This window comes from Fonsecaea pedrosoi (assembly GCF_000835455.1).
Source record: "Fonsecaea pedrosoi CBS 271.37 unplaced genomic scaffold supercont1.1, whole genome shotgun sequence".
Classification (NCBI taxonomy): Eukaryota; Fungi; Ascomycota; class Eurotiomycetes; order Chaetothyriales; family Herpotrichiellaceae; genus Fonsecaea; species Fonsecaea pedrosoi.
The window spans coordinates 3,074,197-3,090,370 of record NW_013550615.1 but is presented as its reverse complement, the minus strand read 5'-3'; the positions used below and the strand labels follow the sequence as shown (position 1 = coordinate 3,090,370).

Here is a 16,174-nt window from a genome sequence, read left to right as displayed (position 1 = left end):
ACCGAGTACTCGTCTCGTTTCGGGGCCGGGGTCTGAAGTCAGAAGAAGTGATCGATCGATCCTTCGGGCTTGAGAGAAGTAATCCATTCATCCCCCCCCCCTCCTTTCGCTCCGTCCCTCACTCGAACGGACAAACGAAACGAACAAGTTTGTAATATCCCCTGGGGATGTAGGTAGACCTACTACGAGTAACAAGTAGGAATAGTCTATAGTCGATACGAGGCATGTAGTCTTGTCCCACACACACACACACACACACACACACACACACACACACACACACACACACACACCCAACCGCTTCGCTGCGCCGCGCCCAATACAACTAATACGACTCGGCTCAACTCGACTCGACGAAGTAGAGCAGTAGCAGTAGCAGTAGCATTGGCATCAGCATCAGTAGTAGGAGAAGTGATGATCGACAAAACCTTCACCTTCAACCTTTGACGTTCGACCTCGACCTTGTCCCGCGCAGAAATAACAAACGACGGATCACCGCTTTCACTCTTTACCCGGGGCTTGGTCCGCCTTGGTTCGGTCGGTCGGTCGTTCGGTCTTGGGGTCAAAGGGCCAGAGGGCAATGGTCAAAGAAACAAGAACTGGACAGAAAACGGGTGCGCTTGGCAAAAGATGATACTACTGCTGCTGTGCAAGTAGGTAGACATGAAGGTATCCCTCGGAAGGACGAGGACCAAACAAATATTGTGCGTATCAAAAATCAGATCACTTGTCCCTCCAAAGGTCATGCATGGTATGTACTGTAGGTACTAGCTAGGCTAGCGCTTTTTCCAGTATTCTTTCCAGCCTGAATCGTAATCTATGTTGACCTCTTTGGTGATCGACCAGTCTGTACTCAGTAGCGTGTGGTTCGGCCGCGTTCGGCCGCCCCGAATCCTTCACTGAGACAGCCACTTCGCCAGATTGAGGAAACATTGCAGTCGGCGGGAGATGTTCGGCCTCTACTGCTCAGACAGCTCAATTGGAAGTGAGGAGGTCCGAGGCCCATGAATCTTCCCCGTCCTGCTCTCCAAAGTCCATGCTTTATCGCCTGTGCCAGGGTGGTTGACCACTTCGAGTTGGAGGACCCTCAGCCTCTGGTTCACTGGGTTCGCGTTTCCATGACCAATATGTGCCATGGTTACCTTCAACGTGAGCCATAGTTGTCGCATGCGCAAAGAGCTTCAAGCTCCGTTGCGTTCGGTTGCGTTGTGCACCAGCTTGAAGCTGCTGAGGTCTTACCCTGGTGATACAGGCGAAATTTCGTCGTGCTCGTGGCTGAGATGCCCTGTGGTGATTTAGATGTCCAGCTGGTTGGCGGTGGTGCTCAATCTTCGCAGATGTAGTTTCAGACAGTGTACCGCTAACTGTCACAGCCAATGGATGGACGCCAGACGACATGGTGACACAGGGATAGTGGTGGCACCTTGTTCGTACCAAGAGCCTCACAGGAAATGGACGTTCCATGCTCGTTGAATGCGCAATTCGTTTCCGTATTTCATCAAGACATTGCATCCCCAGGTCAATCATTCCCCGTCCTTGTGCTTCTTTTCGACACTGACTATCCTTTTCCCGCCCATCTTTCTGATCTCTTTCTCCAGCGTCCCCTCCATATGCATTCTAGCAATGTCGTCACTGCCACCTAGACTCTGCGCATTGATCATGATGTTCGGCACAGTACGTCGACCAGTCAGTGTGGCCAGGAGGTCTTGTAATTTGCGGCCTAGCGTAGGGGCTGGCGCGTCGTCATCTTCATCATCGTCGTGGGCCTTGGGAACGGGAGTGGTCATTAGGTCGAGTTCTACTACGTAAGGCGCTGGCGTGATATTGTACGTTTCCAAAAGGAGAGCTTTGGCTCGTTTTGAGTAGGGACAGTAGGACTTGGAGAAGATGATGACTGGTAGGACGACTTGGTTAGCACCTCAACACTCGTGAAGGGAACACGGATTTCGACCTACTTGGACTCTTCTTCAAAATGCTTTGCAGTTCTTGTCGTGCCAGAGTCTCTCCGTCATCCTTTGCCTTTTCGACTTTGTTCCCGTTGTATGCGATTTCCTCGCCCTGTCCATCCGCTGCGACGGCCGTGGTCGTGTCGACAGGGTATTTCGGCTTCTCCTTCGGCATGGTCCTCCTTCCACCGATACTGATCTCATCGTCGAAACTGATGGTCGAAGTATATGGGTGATTGCCCTGGACAGGCGACGCGTCAAAGATCCTCTGATCCTCGTCCCGCTGTCTCTGCTCCTTCTGCTTGTCCAGGATCATCTGCAACTCGCGATTTGTTTGTGCAGTCAACTCTCTGTCCGAGAGCGCGCCTCTCAAGACGCCTCGACGCCGCGATAACGAGGCCTCGGTAGTTTTGCGAAAGTCTGTGGTCGTGCCAGAGCCCGAGAAGAAGAGGAAGTAGATCAAGAGAATCCCTAGGGTGAGGCCGACGGCCTGGCTGCGCCGCACGGCCGACATCTTGAGTATGGCCGTCAGAGAGTCAAACTAATGCTGAGAGGGCGTATGCGCAGGAGCATACAAGGACATGCGACGAATGTAACAGATCTCTGGCATCCGCTATATCACCACTTCGTAATGCGCACGATCTGCTGTCATGTGCGGCGTCCGTAGATGTCGGTTCTGCCTGTGTTCTTCTTTCGAGATAGACACAGCAATGGCAGATCAGAGAGATAAAGACGACCACGAAGCGAGAAAATACACGGCGCGCGACGACGAGAGTTTGATATTAATTTTGTACGTGTGGTAGAGATACGAGTGAGAATATAATATTGGATGAGCCGTTCGGAGAATTGATAGGGAAATGAGGTCAATGCGGGTGCCAGTCGGAGTCGGGGAGGGGGATCTTACTAGACACTTAAAGGGATTAGCCAGGCACGCCCGTTCAGTGCTGCCATGGCCCAGACAAGCCAGAAACAATGCTTCAGAGGCCAGGAGAAGACGCCACCGTTCAATGCTTCTGCAAGCCCTGTCCGCCCTAGCCTGACTAGCACACACTCTAACAAGTGCAATGTGCCAATCTATCATCAGGACTTCCGGAGAGAAAGGAGGGCGCTTGGGTCACTCTACGAGTAGGCGATACTCCTCGGGAAGTGGGTGCCAAAGTCACACGGCACTTGTAGCCCTGACACCTGAATAGGCACACAGGACAAGGACATCGAACAGGGCCTTCCCCGAACATTGGTCCCGGGGGTTGGTTGGGGGCGGGCAATTTCCAGGATCTTTACCCCACGGAACGACCATTTAAGGGGCAGTTTTTTCTTCCGGTCACTTGGACGTCCGGGCCTGGAAGGTGCTTGACCACCACCCATGGTCAAAGCAATCTGCCATTAGCGAAAAGTTTGTGAATACTCATTTCCGAGTGCCTTTTCCTCGCACTGTCGAGTTTTCATGACACATCCTTTGATGATATCGGCCGGCTACGAATACGAATACTCGGTATACTCTGTTCTGCATAGACTGTGAATGGAAACCAAGGAATAATAGGGGTGGGAACATTTGCGGTTTGAACATTGTCGTGGTCGCGTGTCAGTTTGTTGTCGCGTCAGCAACATCAAACGTCACACAGCCTTGTCACGTCCTCTTTTGGCAACGCGTAACGGTTGTGCATATTACTCGTACATGGTACGCAGGTCTGTCTCAGTCAGTTGTTACATCATGCCCATCTGGCAAGGTTCAATCCAAACGCCACGCTTTGATGTGGTATCCAAGAATATCATCGTACAGGTCTGGTGACATAAGAAAGGGGTTCACCTCCTCCCATCCATTTCGTCTCGTTTCGTCTTCAGTTCTTCATGCCATCAGCCCTCCCAACACCACTTTCTGCACCCCTATCATCTCTCTTTTAGCCGACTCTCGGGAAGCCTGCTCAAATTCCCGGACGATCGCTGACACAATCACTTTTCGGATCCGCCCGTCAACTTTGGCAAAGAGGTCACTGATCATGTTCGTGCAAGCCGACGGACCTGTCAGGATCTGCAGTAACCGCTGATAAGTGTCAATCAGCGCGTCACACAAGGTCGCGAACACGGTGAAGAAGTCGGGCGTAAATGGAAGCGGCGGAGTTTGAAGGTGAGTGTATGGTCCTTCATTAGGTAACAGAGTTGAATTCGGCGCATCGAATGGTGCTGGAGGAGGAAATGCCGACGCACTGGGGAAGTTGACTGCTGCTGGCATGGGAGCCAAAGGAGAAGGATTCACCAGGGTACTCGCCGACGAGGCAAGAGTAGTCCCACTGGCCGTAGTGTCGATTGAGGGTTGTGAACCATGATGCCCACCCTCCGGCACAGTCGAGGGCGGCGACGTAGCCGGAAGCATAGGAAGGCCAATTTCGGTAACGGGGCCACTTGACTTTCGCGGTCTGGACGTCGTCGTCGCCCGTTTGAACATTTGAGGGATTCGTGCCCGACTGAGTGAACTTGCCGAACTGCCATCCGGGGGATGGAGTTGTTGAAAGGATTCGAATTCCGTTAAAAGAGTATTCAAATTCTTCAAGTAATCATGCGCGACCGCAGCGCTGTTCGCAGCATTGGTAGCGGCTGGTGGCTGAGGAGGATGGAAGTCTAGAATTGTGGGTAGTGACATTCCTAGCAGCATAAAATTGACGGCTCTCCGCGACAGTCGGTTGGGTGTATAAGAAGGCAGCCTTGCAATATCATTCTCATGGAACAGGACCGTGTTGAACCAAAAAGACCGACCCTCGTGCGCTCTTCGCAGGTACTCCAGCGTCGCTATCCTCTTGTGTGTCATCTCTTGTATCTGTGCATAAGACGCAAAATTGTTGGCTTGGTTGGCAACAGCCGCATTCGAGTTGAGAAGTCCATTGAGCGCCAACGCCGAAGGCACGTCCACCTCTCGAGAGGAGTTGTCTTTTCCTTTGACGGTGTGCGCATTTAGGGTGTCATCACCGACGCTGACATTGCTGGAGACTTTGTGTAAGGGCGCGCGGTTGACTCCTGACGGCGTGTAGATCGGAGCAATATTCCCAGCCGGAAGAGGTAGCATATTGTTCTCAGGTGTAGCGTGGCTAGTCACATCACTGTTGGTCCGGGATATGAGATCGGGTCTGGCGGAATTCAGGGTGACGGGCGCAGGAGGGGCAGTGGCCGTTCGAGTGTAGGCTGGACGGGGACGAGGACGAGGTGGTGTCGAGCCGGCCGCGGCGAGAGTAGCGTCGAGGGAACTGTTTGATCCTAGAGGTTTGTGTCTGCGCGAAGGAGATCTAGTGATCTTGGAGAGGAAGCCAGCCGCTCCTCCTGCTGATGTTGCTCCTCCAGCAGCTGAATTGGTCGAACTGACGGAGCCATCGCGCGAGGATTGAGACCGAGGCTGACTCTGGCTCTGGGTACTAGGCTCAGTCATACTATTCCTCCTTGGTGTTTCTTTCTTCGTGCCACCTGATCAGGCGATCGAGATTGCCGAATCAGAGCGGTGGCCCAGGACAATAGTGTGCGCCCAGCGAATTCTGCAACCACGCAGAAAAGGGAGCGGAGATTTTTTTCTCTCAAAGAAGGGTACCTGCAGATAGTGTGTAAGGGGAGGTTACGAATAGACAGGGGGTTAGAGGCACCAGAGGGGCCAAAGCTGATGAGGTTGTGGGGAGAGGCGTTGAAGGTTGTGCCACTCATGTTGCGCCATCTGTTCAGGGGCCTTTCTCCATTCACGTCTTCTTCCCACGCAGCCTCCATGCCACGCCCTCTTGTCCACACGCCGATCATGGGTCCAGGAACACTATTCCGAGGGGTTCTATTCTGACAACTGCATGCACAATCCCCCCAGGTCGACTCCTTTGTGGCAAACTGCCCGAACCGAACCCTCCGTTGTTTCCTCGTCGTACTTGAGTGGTACACCTGGAATATGGATGTAGCGGTGCCCAAGCCTGGTCAATGGCCGGTCGATCCCCAGGAGGACGAGGAAATCCGAAAAGATCGCATCTGGGTTGACGGCTGCTTCGACTTCACTCATCACGGTAGGTCTCCCGCATGAATCAAAAAGGTAAGCCGGTCTAACCCCTCCAGGTCATGCTGGCGCACTGAGACAGGCCCGTCAGCTAGGCAAAGAGCTCTACGTTGGACTACACTCGGATGAGGAAATCTTGGAGAATAAAGGCCCGACGGTCATGACATTGGATGAGCGGTGTGTATTTTCCTCTCTGTGTGTTTTGTCGCGGCTCCAAAACTAAGCCTTTAGCAAGAATCGCCGCCTGCGACGCTTGTCGATGGACTACCAAAGTCATTCCCCACGCTCCCTATGTGACAGCCTTGCCGTGGATCTCCCACTATGGGTGCTGGTATGTCGCCCACGGCGATGACATCACCTCTGATGCCGGCGGCGAGGATTGTTACCGTTTCGTCAAGGCCGCTGGCCGCTTCCTTGTCTTCAAAAGAACGCCTGGAATATCCACCACCGACCTGGTCGGCAGGATGTTACTGTGTACTAAGACGCACTTCATCCGGTCCTTGACAGACGAACTACAGGGTAAGAGTGACGGTGTGGTCGATCCAACCAAGGTCGCTGCTGGGGCCGAGATGCTCGAGAGAATCCAAGACTACGCCATGGACGAAACAGCCTCGAAGCCTGGCGCCGAAGTATGGACTTGGGCTAGCACTCGGGTGAAGAAACTAGGAGAGCAAGAAGCCGACGATGCTGGGACATTCGAGAAGATTGTTCCTGGAAGGGGCCCGAAACCTGGTCAACGTGTAGTCTATGTGGACGGCGGCTTCGATCTCTTCTCCTCGGGACAAATCGAGTTCCTCAAGCGAGTCAACCAAGCAGAGAACTTCGAGGCCTACGTGGTCGCTGGAGTTCACAACGATGACGTGATCAACCATTGGAAGGGCCTCAACTATCCCATCATGAATATCTTCGAGCGCGGGCTTTGCGTCTTGCAATGCCGTTTCATTCACGCGGTGGTGTTTGGAGCTCCATTCTCTCCTTCAAAGGCATACCTGGAAGCGATACCTGTGGGAAGGGTTGCCGCAGTATATCACGGTCCGACCACGTTCATGCCTTCGACCTTTGACCCATACGTCGACGCGAAGGAGATGGGCATCTTCCGTCAGATCGAAGGTCACCCGTACTCCCACGTCAATGCTGCCGAGATCGTTGGTCGCATCATGAAGGGCAGGGAAGCCTTTGAGGAGCGCCAACGACGCAAAGGCGAAAAAGCTGTCGGGGAAGAAGCTGTCCGACAGCGAGAGATCCTCGAGCAAAAGCAGGCTGCATTGGAGGCGGAAAGACGGGCTGCGATGGAATGAATCAAAGAATTGTTCTTGAGTTCTTCATCTTGCGCACTTGGTGGCCGGAGAAGACTATATACATTTGCCCCGTTTGAAAACGCAATAGATTTCTAGACAAAGCTCCGGCAGGGGTACCTGCAGGTAATGTTAGCAAGAGATAATATCTTTTCAGAGGAGAATACATACTCGTCTCCATAACTTGTCGGTCCGATCTCATACTTGACGTCTTTCTTGTGTCCATATGCCACCGGCTTTGGGGGCAGGCCATTCTCTCCCAACACCGCCGCGGCCTTTTCTTGCTCGAAATATGTCGCTAATCCTTTCTCCCCTTCCTGCTTCGCGGCCACCAACTGCTTGCTGCCCTCCTCGCCAGCCAATAACTTTGGACTCGGGTTCGCCGCACTTCCCAATGTCAACAGCCCCACCACATCGCCCTGTGTGACCGTGCTCAGTGTTGGATATGCCCTCCGTACATCCCTCTTCCAGTACGGATTATCTGCGATGTCGGCGGCTGGGGTGGTGACAGCTTCGTCGTACGACTTGGGATCGAGACCGCCGGGAGTCGGGTTGCGGAAATGTTTTACGGGGACGCCGTTGCTGCGGTTGGGATCGACGACCAGGAGTTTGCGGAGCGTCTCCCAGATGCCGACGCTTTGCTGGGTATATTTCTGTGGAAGAGAGTGAGCCAAAATGATTTTGGGAGGTAGAAGCAGCTTTGCGGGTTCCATGCTGGGGTCGTACCTTTCCAACCGCGACAACATCTTTGATGGGTTTCGCGGCCATTTTGGCCTGTGTTCAGGAAAGGCGACCTATCTCCTCCTGACAATCTAGATATTCGCCCGGCGAATTCACGAGGAAACACGAAGGAAGAAAGGGTGGACAGTCTGAAGCCAATCCAAAGGACTCGTGGCGATGGTGGGTTGCTGGAAGGGCTTCCCGTGAACATCGAGCTATCGATCCAAGTGCAAATATCATGGTCTGCCGTAGTGCTTGGCATCAGTGGGGTGGATCACAACGCCGTATAATGCAATCAATTCCATACACCATGACACCCCAAGCCCAATAGGATGAAGTACAGAGGTGATCGCGAGTCGTCATTTGTAGGTTATATTCCGCATGCATTTGTCTCGAGTGAGGACATGCATGTAGAATAGAAGGCAGAGTAACTGGCTCGATGAGAGAGGTTTACAAAACGACCTGGAGTTGGGCGCTCCATGAAACTTCGCTATGGAGAGAATGAACAGACAACGCAGAATGCCCTGGGGCCTAAATCCATGCTTGCGTGTCAAAAAGGCTCAGTTGTGTCTGCCTTACTATCCAGAGTGTGCCGCTATCGCATGTCATTCACCTGGGGTATCGCTTCGTTGATGGTCGCAAAACGCCACCTCCCAAAGACGCCTTCGCCATGCAGTCAAACCCACTCGCCCTAGAAAAGCTCCTAACCGTCCACACCGACATCCTCAAAGACATCGTCGTCATCGTCGTCAATGCCGGACTTGGTGTCCATGTCTGACTCCTCCACCTTTGGCGCAACCTCCACGCCCGTTGGATTCAGTAAAGTCGTATCTTGCTGCTTGAACTCTTGCTTCAACTCCCACTTGCCATTGAAATCACCGGACTTCCACATGAATGCGATTTCCGAGAGCGTTTCGCGGAGATATGCTTCGGGTTGGTTGACCTTGGCTTTGAGGTCGCGTAGACCCCAGATGCGATGCTGGCGGAAGAGATCCAAAAGTTTGTCGATGAGGACATGCTTGTCCACACGCGCCGCACGGGTTTCCTTTTGCGCGTGCTTCCTTGCCTGGGCGCTCTGTAGTTCAAGAGTTAGTCACGTCTACGCAGCACGGGCCCAAACACGGGTTCGACATGGTCTGCTTACCTTCAAGACAGCTTGTCTTTCGCTCATCGTCATAAACGACCTGCTGTTCTTCTCTGGGTCGTAGTCGCCAGTGGCAAAGATGGCTTGTTCTCGCTCCGGAATCTTGAGTAGTTCTGCCGCCTGCTTGTTCTCGAGTACAAAGTACTCATCGTTCTTGACCGGTACTGCCTCGAACTCCTTTGCTATTGTGCCCGTGATGGCTGTTTGTTTTGGTATAGGTCGTCGAGCGTAGGGCACGAAGCGCCCTTTGTTTTCCTTTTTCTTTTGCTCGCGCTTGTGTCTCTCGTAGAGGAATGAGCGGCCCTGTCCCGGGTTGCCTTCTTCATCAATATCGTCCCATGCAAACGTACGGGGTTTGTATCCAGGTAGATCTTTCTCCGAGAAGACCAACGCTTGTCCAGGTCTCCGTGATCGTAGTTTTTCAGGCGGCGGGTTGAAGAGGTTGTATTCTTTGGGCTCGTTCTCGAACACTGGCAGCGGGTATAACAGCATGCTGACCTATGAGCCATGTCGTTAGTCATGTTTCGCGCGCACATGTAATTTGCTCAAGACCATGAAAAGGTCAAGCATACTCTTGATGGATTTGACTCTGCGCCTTCTACCCTGATTCTCCCAATTTCGATCTCGTCTTCATCTTGCAGTTTAGAGAGTGTCTCCCATAATGTTCGCGGAATATGACTGAGCCATAGTTGTTGCTGTGCCTGTGAGAAATCGAGGTCACCGGCATCCTCATACATGTCATCATCTTCGTCGACGAAAGGTGAAGGTGTGTCGTCCATGGACTCCATCTTAATGTTTTGGTCAGGCGCGGGTTCCAGCTTGACCCTGGGGATCCCGGCTCCTTGAAGAGTTGCCATCTTTAAAAATAAACCGTGTTGGAAAGAAAGAAAATGGCCAGGATGGAATAGTAAATGACACCCTTCGGGTCGCAGGTTGAGGAGCGAGGTCTAAGTTCATACAGGCTACGGGGAGACAATGACATCGAGGTTTAAACATTCGGCCAATCACAAGTTGGAATTTCCAGCCTTGTCGAACGGAGCCTTACTCGCGCGTTCACAGAGTCTTCGGCTCTTTGGGCCGAGGTAGGAGCAGAAAGACTCTTGTCCATACAGTTTTGGCTGTGCTTGACCATATCTTTTCATGTAGTTACATGTTACCTCGGTCGAATCTGACAATAATTAAACGCAAGGCCGTACTCCATTGGTACACCCATTTCCAGTGCTGAATTGTCCCTAGCATGCGTTCGCATCCTCTGCGATGAGACCTTCCTCCATTTTAAGATGTCCCTGCGTCAAGAAAGCGCGGGCATCGTGCATATCTGGGAGAGTAAACGGCCCACCTCAAATGCCATTCGAGTTTAAGCGACATCGTTTACCCAGGCTAGCTCGAAGCTTGGTTGCTTTGACGTAGACATGTATCGGCTGATGGTGTCGTGTTGAAGACACAAAGGACTACCACCGACACGATGTGTGTCATTCATCATCTCATGGACGTCCGGACATCAGGAACGGTATGAGGTGTGATGGCGTTTTCGAAGGCTGGAGAGAGTGTCAGCTGCAAGTAGGGCGAGCCAGGATGTGCTACATCTTACAGGAGACATGCTTGTCTTCATGTGTGGTCGCTGAAACCCGGTCGATCTGCTCAAGCGCACTTCCAGCCATGGTGTTCTGGTGAGACCGCTGGCGGCGATGAATTAATTTCCCGGTCGGTCCGTGCAATAATGTCAACCTGAATCACAACTTAGAACAGCCTGTTGCCTCGCTGCATGGCAAGCGGAAGAACGGCAAGGATGAAGTGTTCGAAAGAAGAACAAACTTGCGATCGTCTGCTTATGTATACCCTTTCAAGATCAAACTAACATCAACGGCTGCCGCCGGAAGCCATCGCCAATGTGAGAGATAGCAAGGTCAACCGCTCCCTGTTGGGTGGCCGTGAGATGCTCTGATCGCTGCAACATCTTGAGGGGCAGCACCAGCTGCATAGCCGCAACAACATTGATCTCCTGGAAACCCCTTTGGGGATGGTGGCCAGATACAGATGAATGGAAGTCCCCAGTAGGAGTTACATCGCCCAGTGCGTATGCTGTCAGACCGATGAGTTCCGACGCAGTCATTCGCATAACCGCCCGATATTTGGAAACCTGAAGATTAACGGTTGTTGGGGACTGTTGGGGGTCGCTTGGATCGGCGTTCATGCGGAGCTTCAGAAGTTCGATCAGAGCCTCATACAGCTTGTAACGCGCAGCCAGGAATCGCAGCCAATATAAGAAAACCCAAAAGCTGTAGAAATGGTAGAGAGCGTGGGTCGGGTAGAGAGCCCACATAGTACCGGCTGTCGTGGCACGTACGCTCATCATATCCCAGCCTGGCTCGTCTTTGCTCCAGCCAGCCATGCTTTCATCCAAGGTTTCGCCGTATTTCAAATAAACATCAGCTGTCGTGTTGTTAAGGGCAATCTGACCAGGGCCTCGACCCAGAAAATGCTTGATTTTCTCCAGAAGTCGGGCAACACGGTGGAAGTATGAAGTGGCCTTGTTTGCGGTTTGAGACGGCACAAACTCATGCTCATCTTGGTAGACGTCGATTTCTAGGTTGTCGAAATCCTTAGAGGTAACCGAGTTCAATATGAAGAGTCGCATTTGCTGGCGATTGTCAGCAGAGTAGAAAATAAGAACGAGCATAACCCACAATGGCGGCTTTGAAGATTCGGAAGATTTTCTCCCCGCGTGCCGTCGTAAACTGCGACATTCCTCGTAGACGCAACAAGTTCATGGCTCCCCTGACGTGCAATAGATGAGACTGCCACTCTTGCTCCAACGATCGCGATTCGGGAGTTGTCCGACCGTGCATTAGCACCACGCTGACCATCTAGGTATGCTTTAGCATGGTGTCCAGCACGCAATCCCTCGAACTTACCTCGTAGAGTCCAAGGAGCCAGACAGCAAGGACAGTTTCATCTTGAATGCTTGCAGCTGTGTCACGGATGGTCGCGTTGGTCAAACTCAGCGCATGGCCATACTCTCGTCCAGTCTGTAGCCTGACATCCTTTCCACTGTATCTATCGGCCAAAGTCATTCGAGATACTGCCATTGCTGCCTTGTGAATGCACGAGCGAGGATCGGCATTCTGAAGCATTCCCGGTAAAAAGTCGAGGACTGGGAACGAATAAAGCCGACCTGCTTGGAAGCAGAACAGATTGAGGAAAAAGCACAGCGACTGGTGTTGAATGTCGTAGCGCAAAGGGGGAGAGATGGAGCGTCGAGTCGTTGGTAATTTCCGCAAGGCCAATTCACCTGCATCATCCTCGATCTTGACTTTGTCGGGTGCAAATTTGTTGGCAGCAGGAGTCGATGAAGTCAAGAGGTTCTCTCCAGCAACGGCAGGGCGAATCGGGAATATGGAGGGACCGGGTCTCTGATCTCTTGGGCCTGAATCCGAGGGTTCGCCCTTTGGTGGTGTCCGAACTCGCAGATGGACTTGGTATGGATATCCAGGGCACGGCTTGCGCAGCTGGGCGCATTTCCTGCAGCCCGGTCTCCCTTCGTCGCACTTATGCCTAATCAGTCACAACTCACGATATTCGACGAGGAAATCCTTGCCTTGATCTTTCGCTTCTTGCAGCGCGCACAACCTGTACTTGATCTACCAGTATTGCCCATAGCATCCGATAGGCATGAGGGGAGGTAGAAGTGAGAGAGGCCTATGGGGCAGAGTAAAGGCCACGTAAAAAATGACAGTCGACAGATCGTGTCGAGTCAAATGTTGGGATGCGTCTCACAGCCGAGCGAATGGTTTAGGGAGGAGCATCGATGGGTGGCCGTTCCCCGCCAAAACTCATAACTCTTCTTCCTTGAACGTCTCCTGGGAATTGAGAGCGGCCCCAGAACCTTTTGCCCGGCTAACGATGTAACCGAGCGTCCAGTGCTGTTTGGACCGGGACTTGTTCAGCAGCTTTTCTCAGGTCGGCGGTCGGCGGAACAAAAAGACAGGCCACATGAAAGTTCGATGCAGAGTCTCCATGAAGATACGCACGGGAACACGCAGAAGCAAAGGTTGTTCAAAGGTCCCTAGCCAAAGGTAAAAGGCATCAATCCCAAACTAGCTGAAGTTCACGGAATCGGGCAACTAGCAGTCAGAGAAGGAGGGGGAATACTCCTGGCAAACCTGTTTAGCTGACCAAACCTCTTCTGGTCAAACGCGCTGACCGTTGCGGAGGGTTTATCCCGATGCTTGGCAAGTGATTAGAGCCTCTCTGACTCCCGTTTCGAATTGACTCCCAGGATCTGAACAGAGATGCCTGAGCAACTAGCAGAGAAAAGGAAAGGCTGATGGACTGGCGTGAAACCACAGGTCGCCCAGGGTGTTCCGCCCGCGCGAGTCAGCCTCGCGCAGGAGTCATGGAACAAGTCTACACCACCCCAAGAATCACTCAACACCAGCAATGGTGGTATACTATGGCCTAGGGAGTTCGTGTTCTGATAGAGCGCGGGAAAGTCCCTGGTAGAACCAAAAGGCCCCCAGTCTGCCTCTGGTTCCAAGAATAGCTGAAGGCGTCCATTGATGTGGTATGCGACGAGACGACCGTCGTCTCTTAGAGTTGCTTGTTTTCCATCTTGACGTGCCTCAGCCTCAACCGGACAAGTTCCGTCGGGACATTCTGATTGGCCCTCGCTCAACATTCCTTATCCAGTCGCCGCTAACCTCGCCTACACCTTCTGCGGGCGCCATGCAAACACCACTGCCTGCGCCTCCCCGTCATTCAGCTTGATCTCTTTTTTTGAGCAATGCGTGGTCTGAAACTAGGCTGATCTTGTGGGCATGCGCCGTTTCTGCTACGAGGAATAAGTCCGCGGAGAGAGGCATGGCCTCCAGGCTGGTGTTGGTCATTGGCGACCTCTTCATCCCAGATCGAGCGCCGGTAAGCATTCGTCCTGTATGGTCTTTTCACCGCGCAACAAGCTCACATTGACTCATAGGAAATTCCGCAAAAGGTTGACCCTCCTCCATTCCAAGCTCTAGACTATACCATGCAATTCTAACTCTCCGTGGCGCAGTTCCGCAAACTCCTTGCTCCGGGAAAGATTGGACAGGTTGTGTGTTTAGGCAACATCACAGACAAAGAGACATACGATTTTCTACGGCAGACTGCCCCAGATCTGCATATCGTGAAAGGTGACTTCGACACGGAAGCATCCAATTTGGCTCTGTCGAAAGTGGTACAGCATGGAGGACTTCGCATTGGGTTTACGCACGGTCATACGATCATTCCGCAGGGAGATGCGGATGCGTTGCTGATAGCCGCTCGCCAAATGGACGTTGACATCTTGCTGTGGGGCGGTACGCACAAGTTCGAGGCATACGAGCTTGAGGGGAAATTCTTCGTCAACCCTGGCAGCGCCACGGGCGCATTCAGTACAAGTTGGTTGTCCATTGATGAAGACCCGGTCCCCAGTTTCTGCCTGATGGATGTACGTGGAGCAATGACAGACTCCCTTGCGGTTCCTCACTGACCCCGGCTTAGATCCAAGGAGATGTCCTCGTATTGTATGTCTATCAACTGCGAAAGGATGAGAGTGGAAATGAAAATGTGGCTGTGGAGAAGGTTTCTTTCAGAAAGCCAGCCCCGGTCGAGGCATGAGCGCCATCACGCACCCTATCGAATGTAGCAACCACCTCAACTGACGGGTTGACTGCGACAATACTGAATACAGCGACGGCATACAGGCCTGGGTCCCGACCATGTTCAATGCGGGAGCAGCGGAAACCTCTGAAGTTTCCAGGTGTCGAATATCTCAAGCGGCCCGACTAGTTTCAAGCCACGAAACTGCAATATCCAGAGACAGGCCCATGGCTTTCACTGATAGAAGAGAGAACCCTTTTGGGAAGCTGCATAAAAGACGGTGGAGGATGTGAGAGTTATAGCGACAGAGAGAACCGTCGATTTAGTGGATACAAGTTCTTGACACTGACAGACATTCCATTCCGGTGTATGCTGATTCCGTGTCGTTCAGCCATAATAGCATCAACAATTCTCCGTCCCTCCCGCCCTCCCACCAGTCCTGTCTATTGAGAAATTCAAGTTTGCAGAGATATTGCAACTTCGACCGTCTTGATCCACCTGATCCGTGCTTCGGGCAGATTCTCTGCCTCGTACGTTGGCCTCTTTCGTTTCTTCCTCCTTCGCCGGTTGTGGTTGGGCAAGGAGTCGGGCATAGCTGTATCATTTGCACTTTGTTCTGCCGCCGACATTCCCATTTGTGCCTCAGCCAGTGTTGACTGGCTCTTGTTCTCGCCGGAACTCGTTGTAGCCACGTCAACACCACCCAATAACTCCATGGTCGTATCGCCGCATTGCAGTGTTGAAGGCTCGGCCGGTTCTTCGAGCGTGCCCTCATCGACCTGTTCATTTTTCTCGTTCTGTCCTGGATCGTCATGCTCGTCTGCCTCCTCCTCCTCCTCCTCCTTTTCCTCCTCCAAGTCGTCAAGCTGGACGATGTCGTCCACCGTGCTAACATTCCCCGTCCTGATCTCAACCCGACACAGCATGTCCTTCTCCTTGTTCCGGAACCACTCGCCCACCCGCAGCGCCTGGCCCATTGCCCGCCCGCTCGCCTTGACGAGCACCTCCTCCTTGTCGCGGGCGAGTGCCTCGTTCGCCTTCTCGGCCGCCTTTGCGGGGTGTCCTCCCCCTTTTCCGTGTGCATGTTTCCTCGCCGCGAACCCGCCTCCAGCGTCCTCAAGTGCCCGCCGCTCAATGTGCACCAGGTACTTCTTGACCCGCTTGATCGCCGCGACCACGGGCGTGCGCGCCGACACGTAGACCACCTTCGGCGTCTTGGTCCCCGAGGAGCGCAGGTCCGCGACGGGCGCGTGGTTCAGGGGCCGTCGCTGGATGGTGGCGTTCGCGGGCAGACGCGACAGGTTTTGATTCCGCTTTTCGTGTCGGAGAGCCTTGAGTTCATTCGCTAGGGAAAAAGTTAGAGGTGGTGCGGTCGCTGCTGCTGCTGCCGCCGCTGCTGCTGTTGAGGGGGACATTTTGGTTTGTTGTGTGCTGTGCA

At 53.0% G+C, this 16,174-nt stretch overlaps 8 protein-coding genes across 8 annotated transcripts; 2 read left to right on the top strand and 6 right to left on the bottom strand.

The window, feature by feature from the left end:
- Nucleotides 1-1,523: 1,523 nt before the first annotated feature.
- Nucleotides 1,524-2,460, bottom strand: Z517_01118 (uncharacterized protein; the record flags this gene model as incomplete). The annotated part of the gene is made up of 2 exons (XM_013434080.1): nucleotides 1,524-1,894; nucleotides 1,956-2,460. 2 exons carry the CDS (start codon nucleotides 2,458-2,460, stop codon nucleotides 1,524-1,526), a joined length of 876 nt encoding a protein of 291 aa, XP_013289534.1.
- A 1,332-nt stretch (nucleotides 2,461-3,792) lies between these two features.
- Z517_01117 (uncharacterized protein) lies at nucleotides 3,793-5,361 on the bottom strand (the record flags this gene model as incomplete). The annotated part of the gene is made up of 1 exon (XM_013434079.1): nucleotides 3,793-5,361. The coding sequence occupies one exon, from the start codon at nucleotides 5,359-5,361 to the stop codon at nucleotides 3,793-3,795; it is 1,569 nt and encodes a 522-aa protein (XP_013289533.1).
- A 495-nt stretch (nucleotides 5,362-5,856) lies between these two features.
- On the top strand, nucleotides 5,857-7,256 carry Z517_01116 (uncharacterized protein; the record flags this gene model as incomplete). Its single annotated transcript, XM_013434078.1, has 3 exons — nucleotides 5,857-5,968; nucleotides 6,018-6,135; nucleotides 6,194-7,256. 3 exons carry the CDS (start codon nucleotides 5,857-5,859, stop codon nucleotides 7,254-7,256), a joined length of 1,293 nt encoding a protein of 430 aa, XP_013289532.1.
- A 92-nt stretch (nucleotides 7,257-7,348) lies between these two features.
- On the bottom strand, nucleotides 7,349-7,966 carry Z517_01115 (uncharacterized protein; the record flags this gene model as incomplete). Its single annotated transcript, XM_013434077.1, has 2 exons — nucleotides 7,349-7,373; nucleotides 7,425-7,966. 2 exons carry the CDS (start codon nucleotides 7,964-7,966, stop codon nucleotides 7,349-7,351), a joined length of 567 nt encoding a protein of 188 aa, XP_013289531.1.
- A 710-nt stretch (nucleotides 7,967-8,676) lies between these two features.
- Nucleotides 8,677-9,974, bottom strand: Z517_01114 (uncharacterized protein; the record flags this gene model as incomplete). The annotated part of the gene is made up of 3 exons (XM_013434076.1): nucleotides 8,677-9,048; nucleotides 9,118-9,615; nucleotides 9,690-9,974. 3 exons carry the CDS (start codon nucleotides 9,972-9,974, stop codon nucleotides 8,677-8,679), a joined length of 1,155 nt encoding a protein of 384 aa, XP_013289530.1.
- Nucleotides 9,975-10,966: 992 nt separating this feature from the next.
- Z517_01113 (uncharacterized protein) lies at nucleotides 10,967-12,775 on the bottom strand (the record flags this gene model as incomplete). The annotated part of the gene is made up of 4 exons (XM_013434075.1): nucleotides 10,967-11,758; nucleotides 11,805-11,984; nucleotides 12,033-12,665; nucleotides 12,692-12,775. 4 exons carry the CDS (start codon nucleotides 12,773-12,775, stop codon nucleotides 10,967-10,969), a joined length of 1,689 nt encoding a protein of 562 aa, XP_013289529.1.
- A 1,202-nt stretch (nucleotides 12,776-13,977) lies between these two features.
- Nucleotides 13,978-14,754, top strand: Z517_01112 (uncharacterized protein; the record flags this gene model as incomplete). Its single annotated transcript, XM_013434074.1, has 3 exons — nucleotides 13,978-14,034; nucleotides 14,171-14,584; nucleotides 14,638-14,754. The coding sequence occupies 3 exons, from the start codon at nucleotides 13,978-13,980 to the stop codon at nucleotides 14,752-14,754; spliced, it is 588 nt and encodes a 195-aa protein (XP_013289528.1).
- Nucleotides 14,755-15,191: 437 nt separating this feature from the next.
- Nucleotides 15,192-16,151, bottom strand: Z517_01111 (uncharacterized protein; the record flags this gene model as incomplete). The annotated part of the gene is made up of 1 exon (XM_013434073.1): nucleotides 15,192-16,151. The coding sequence occupies one exon, from the start codon at nucleotides 16,149-16,151 to the stop codon at nucleotides 15,192-15,194; it is 960 nt and encodes a 319-aa protein (XP_013289527.1).
- Between the last annotated feature and the right edge of the window lie 23 nt (nucleotides 16,152-16,174).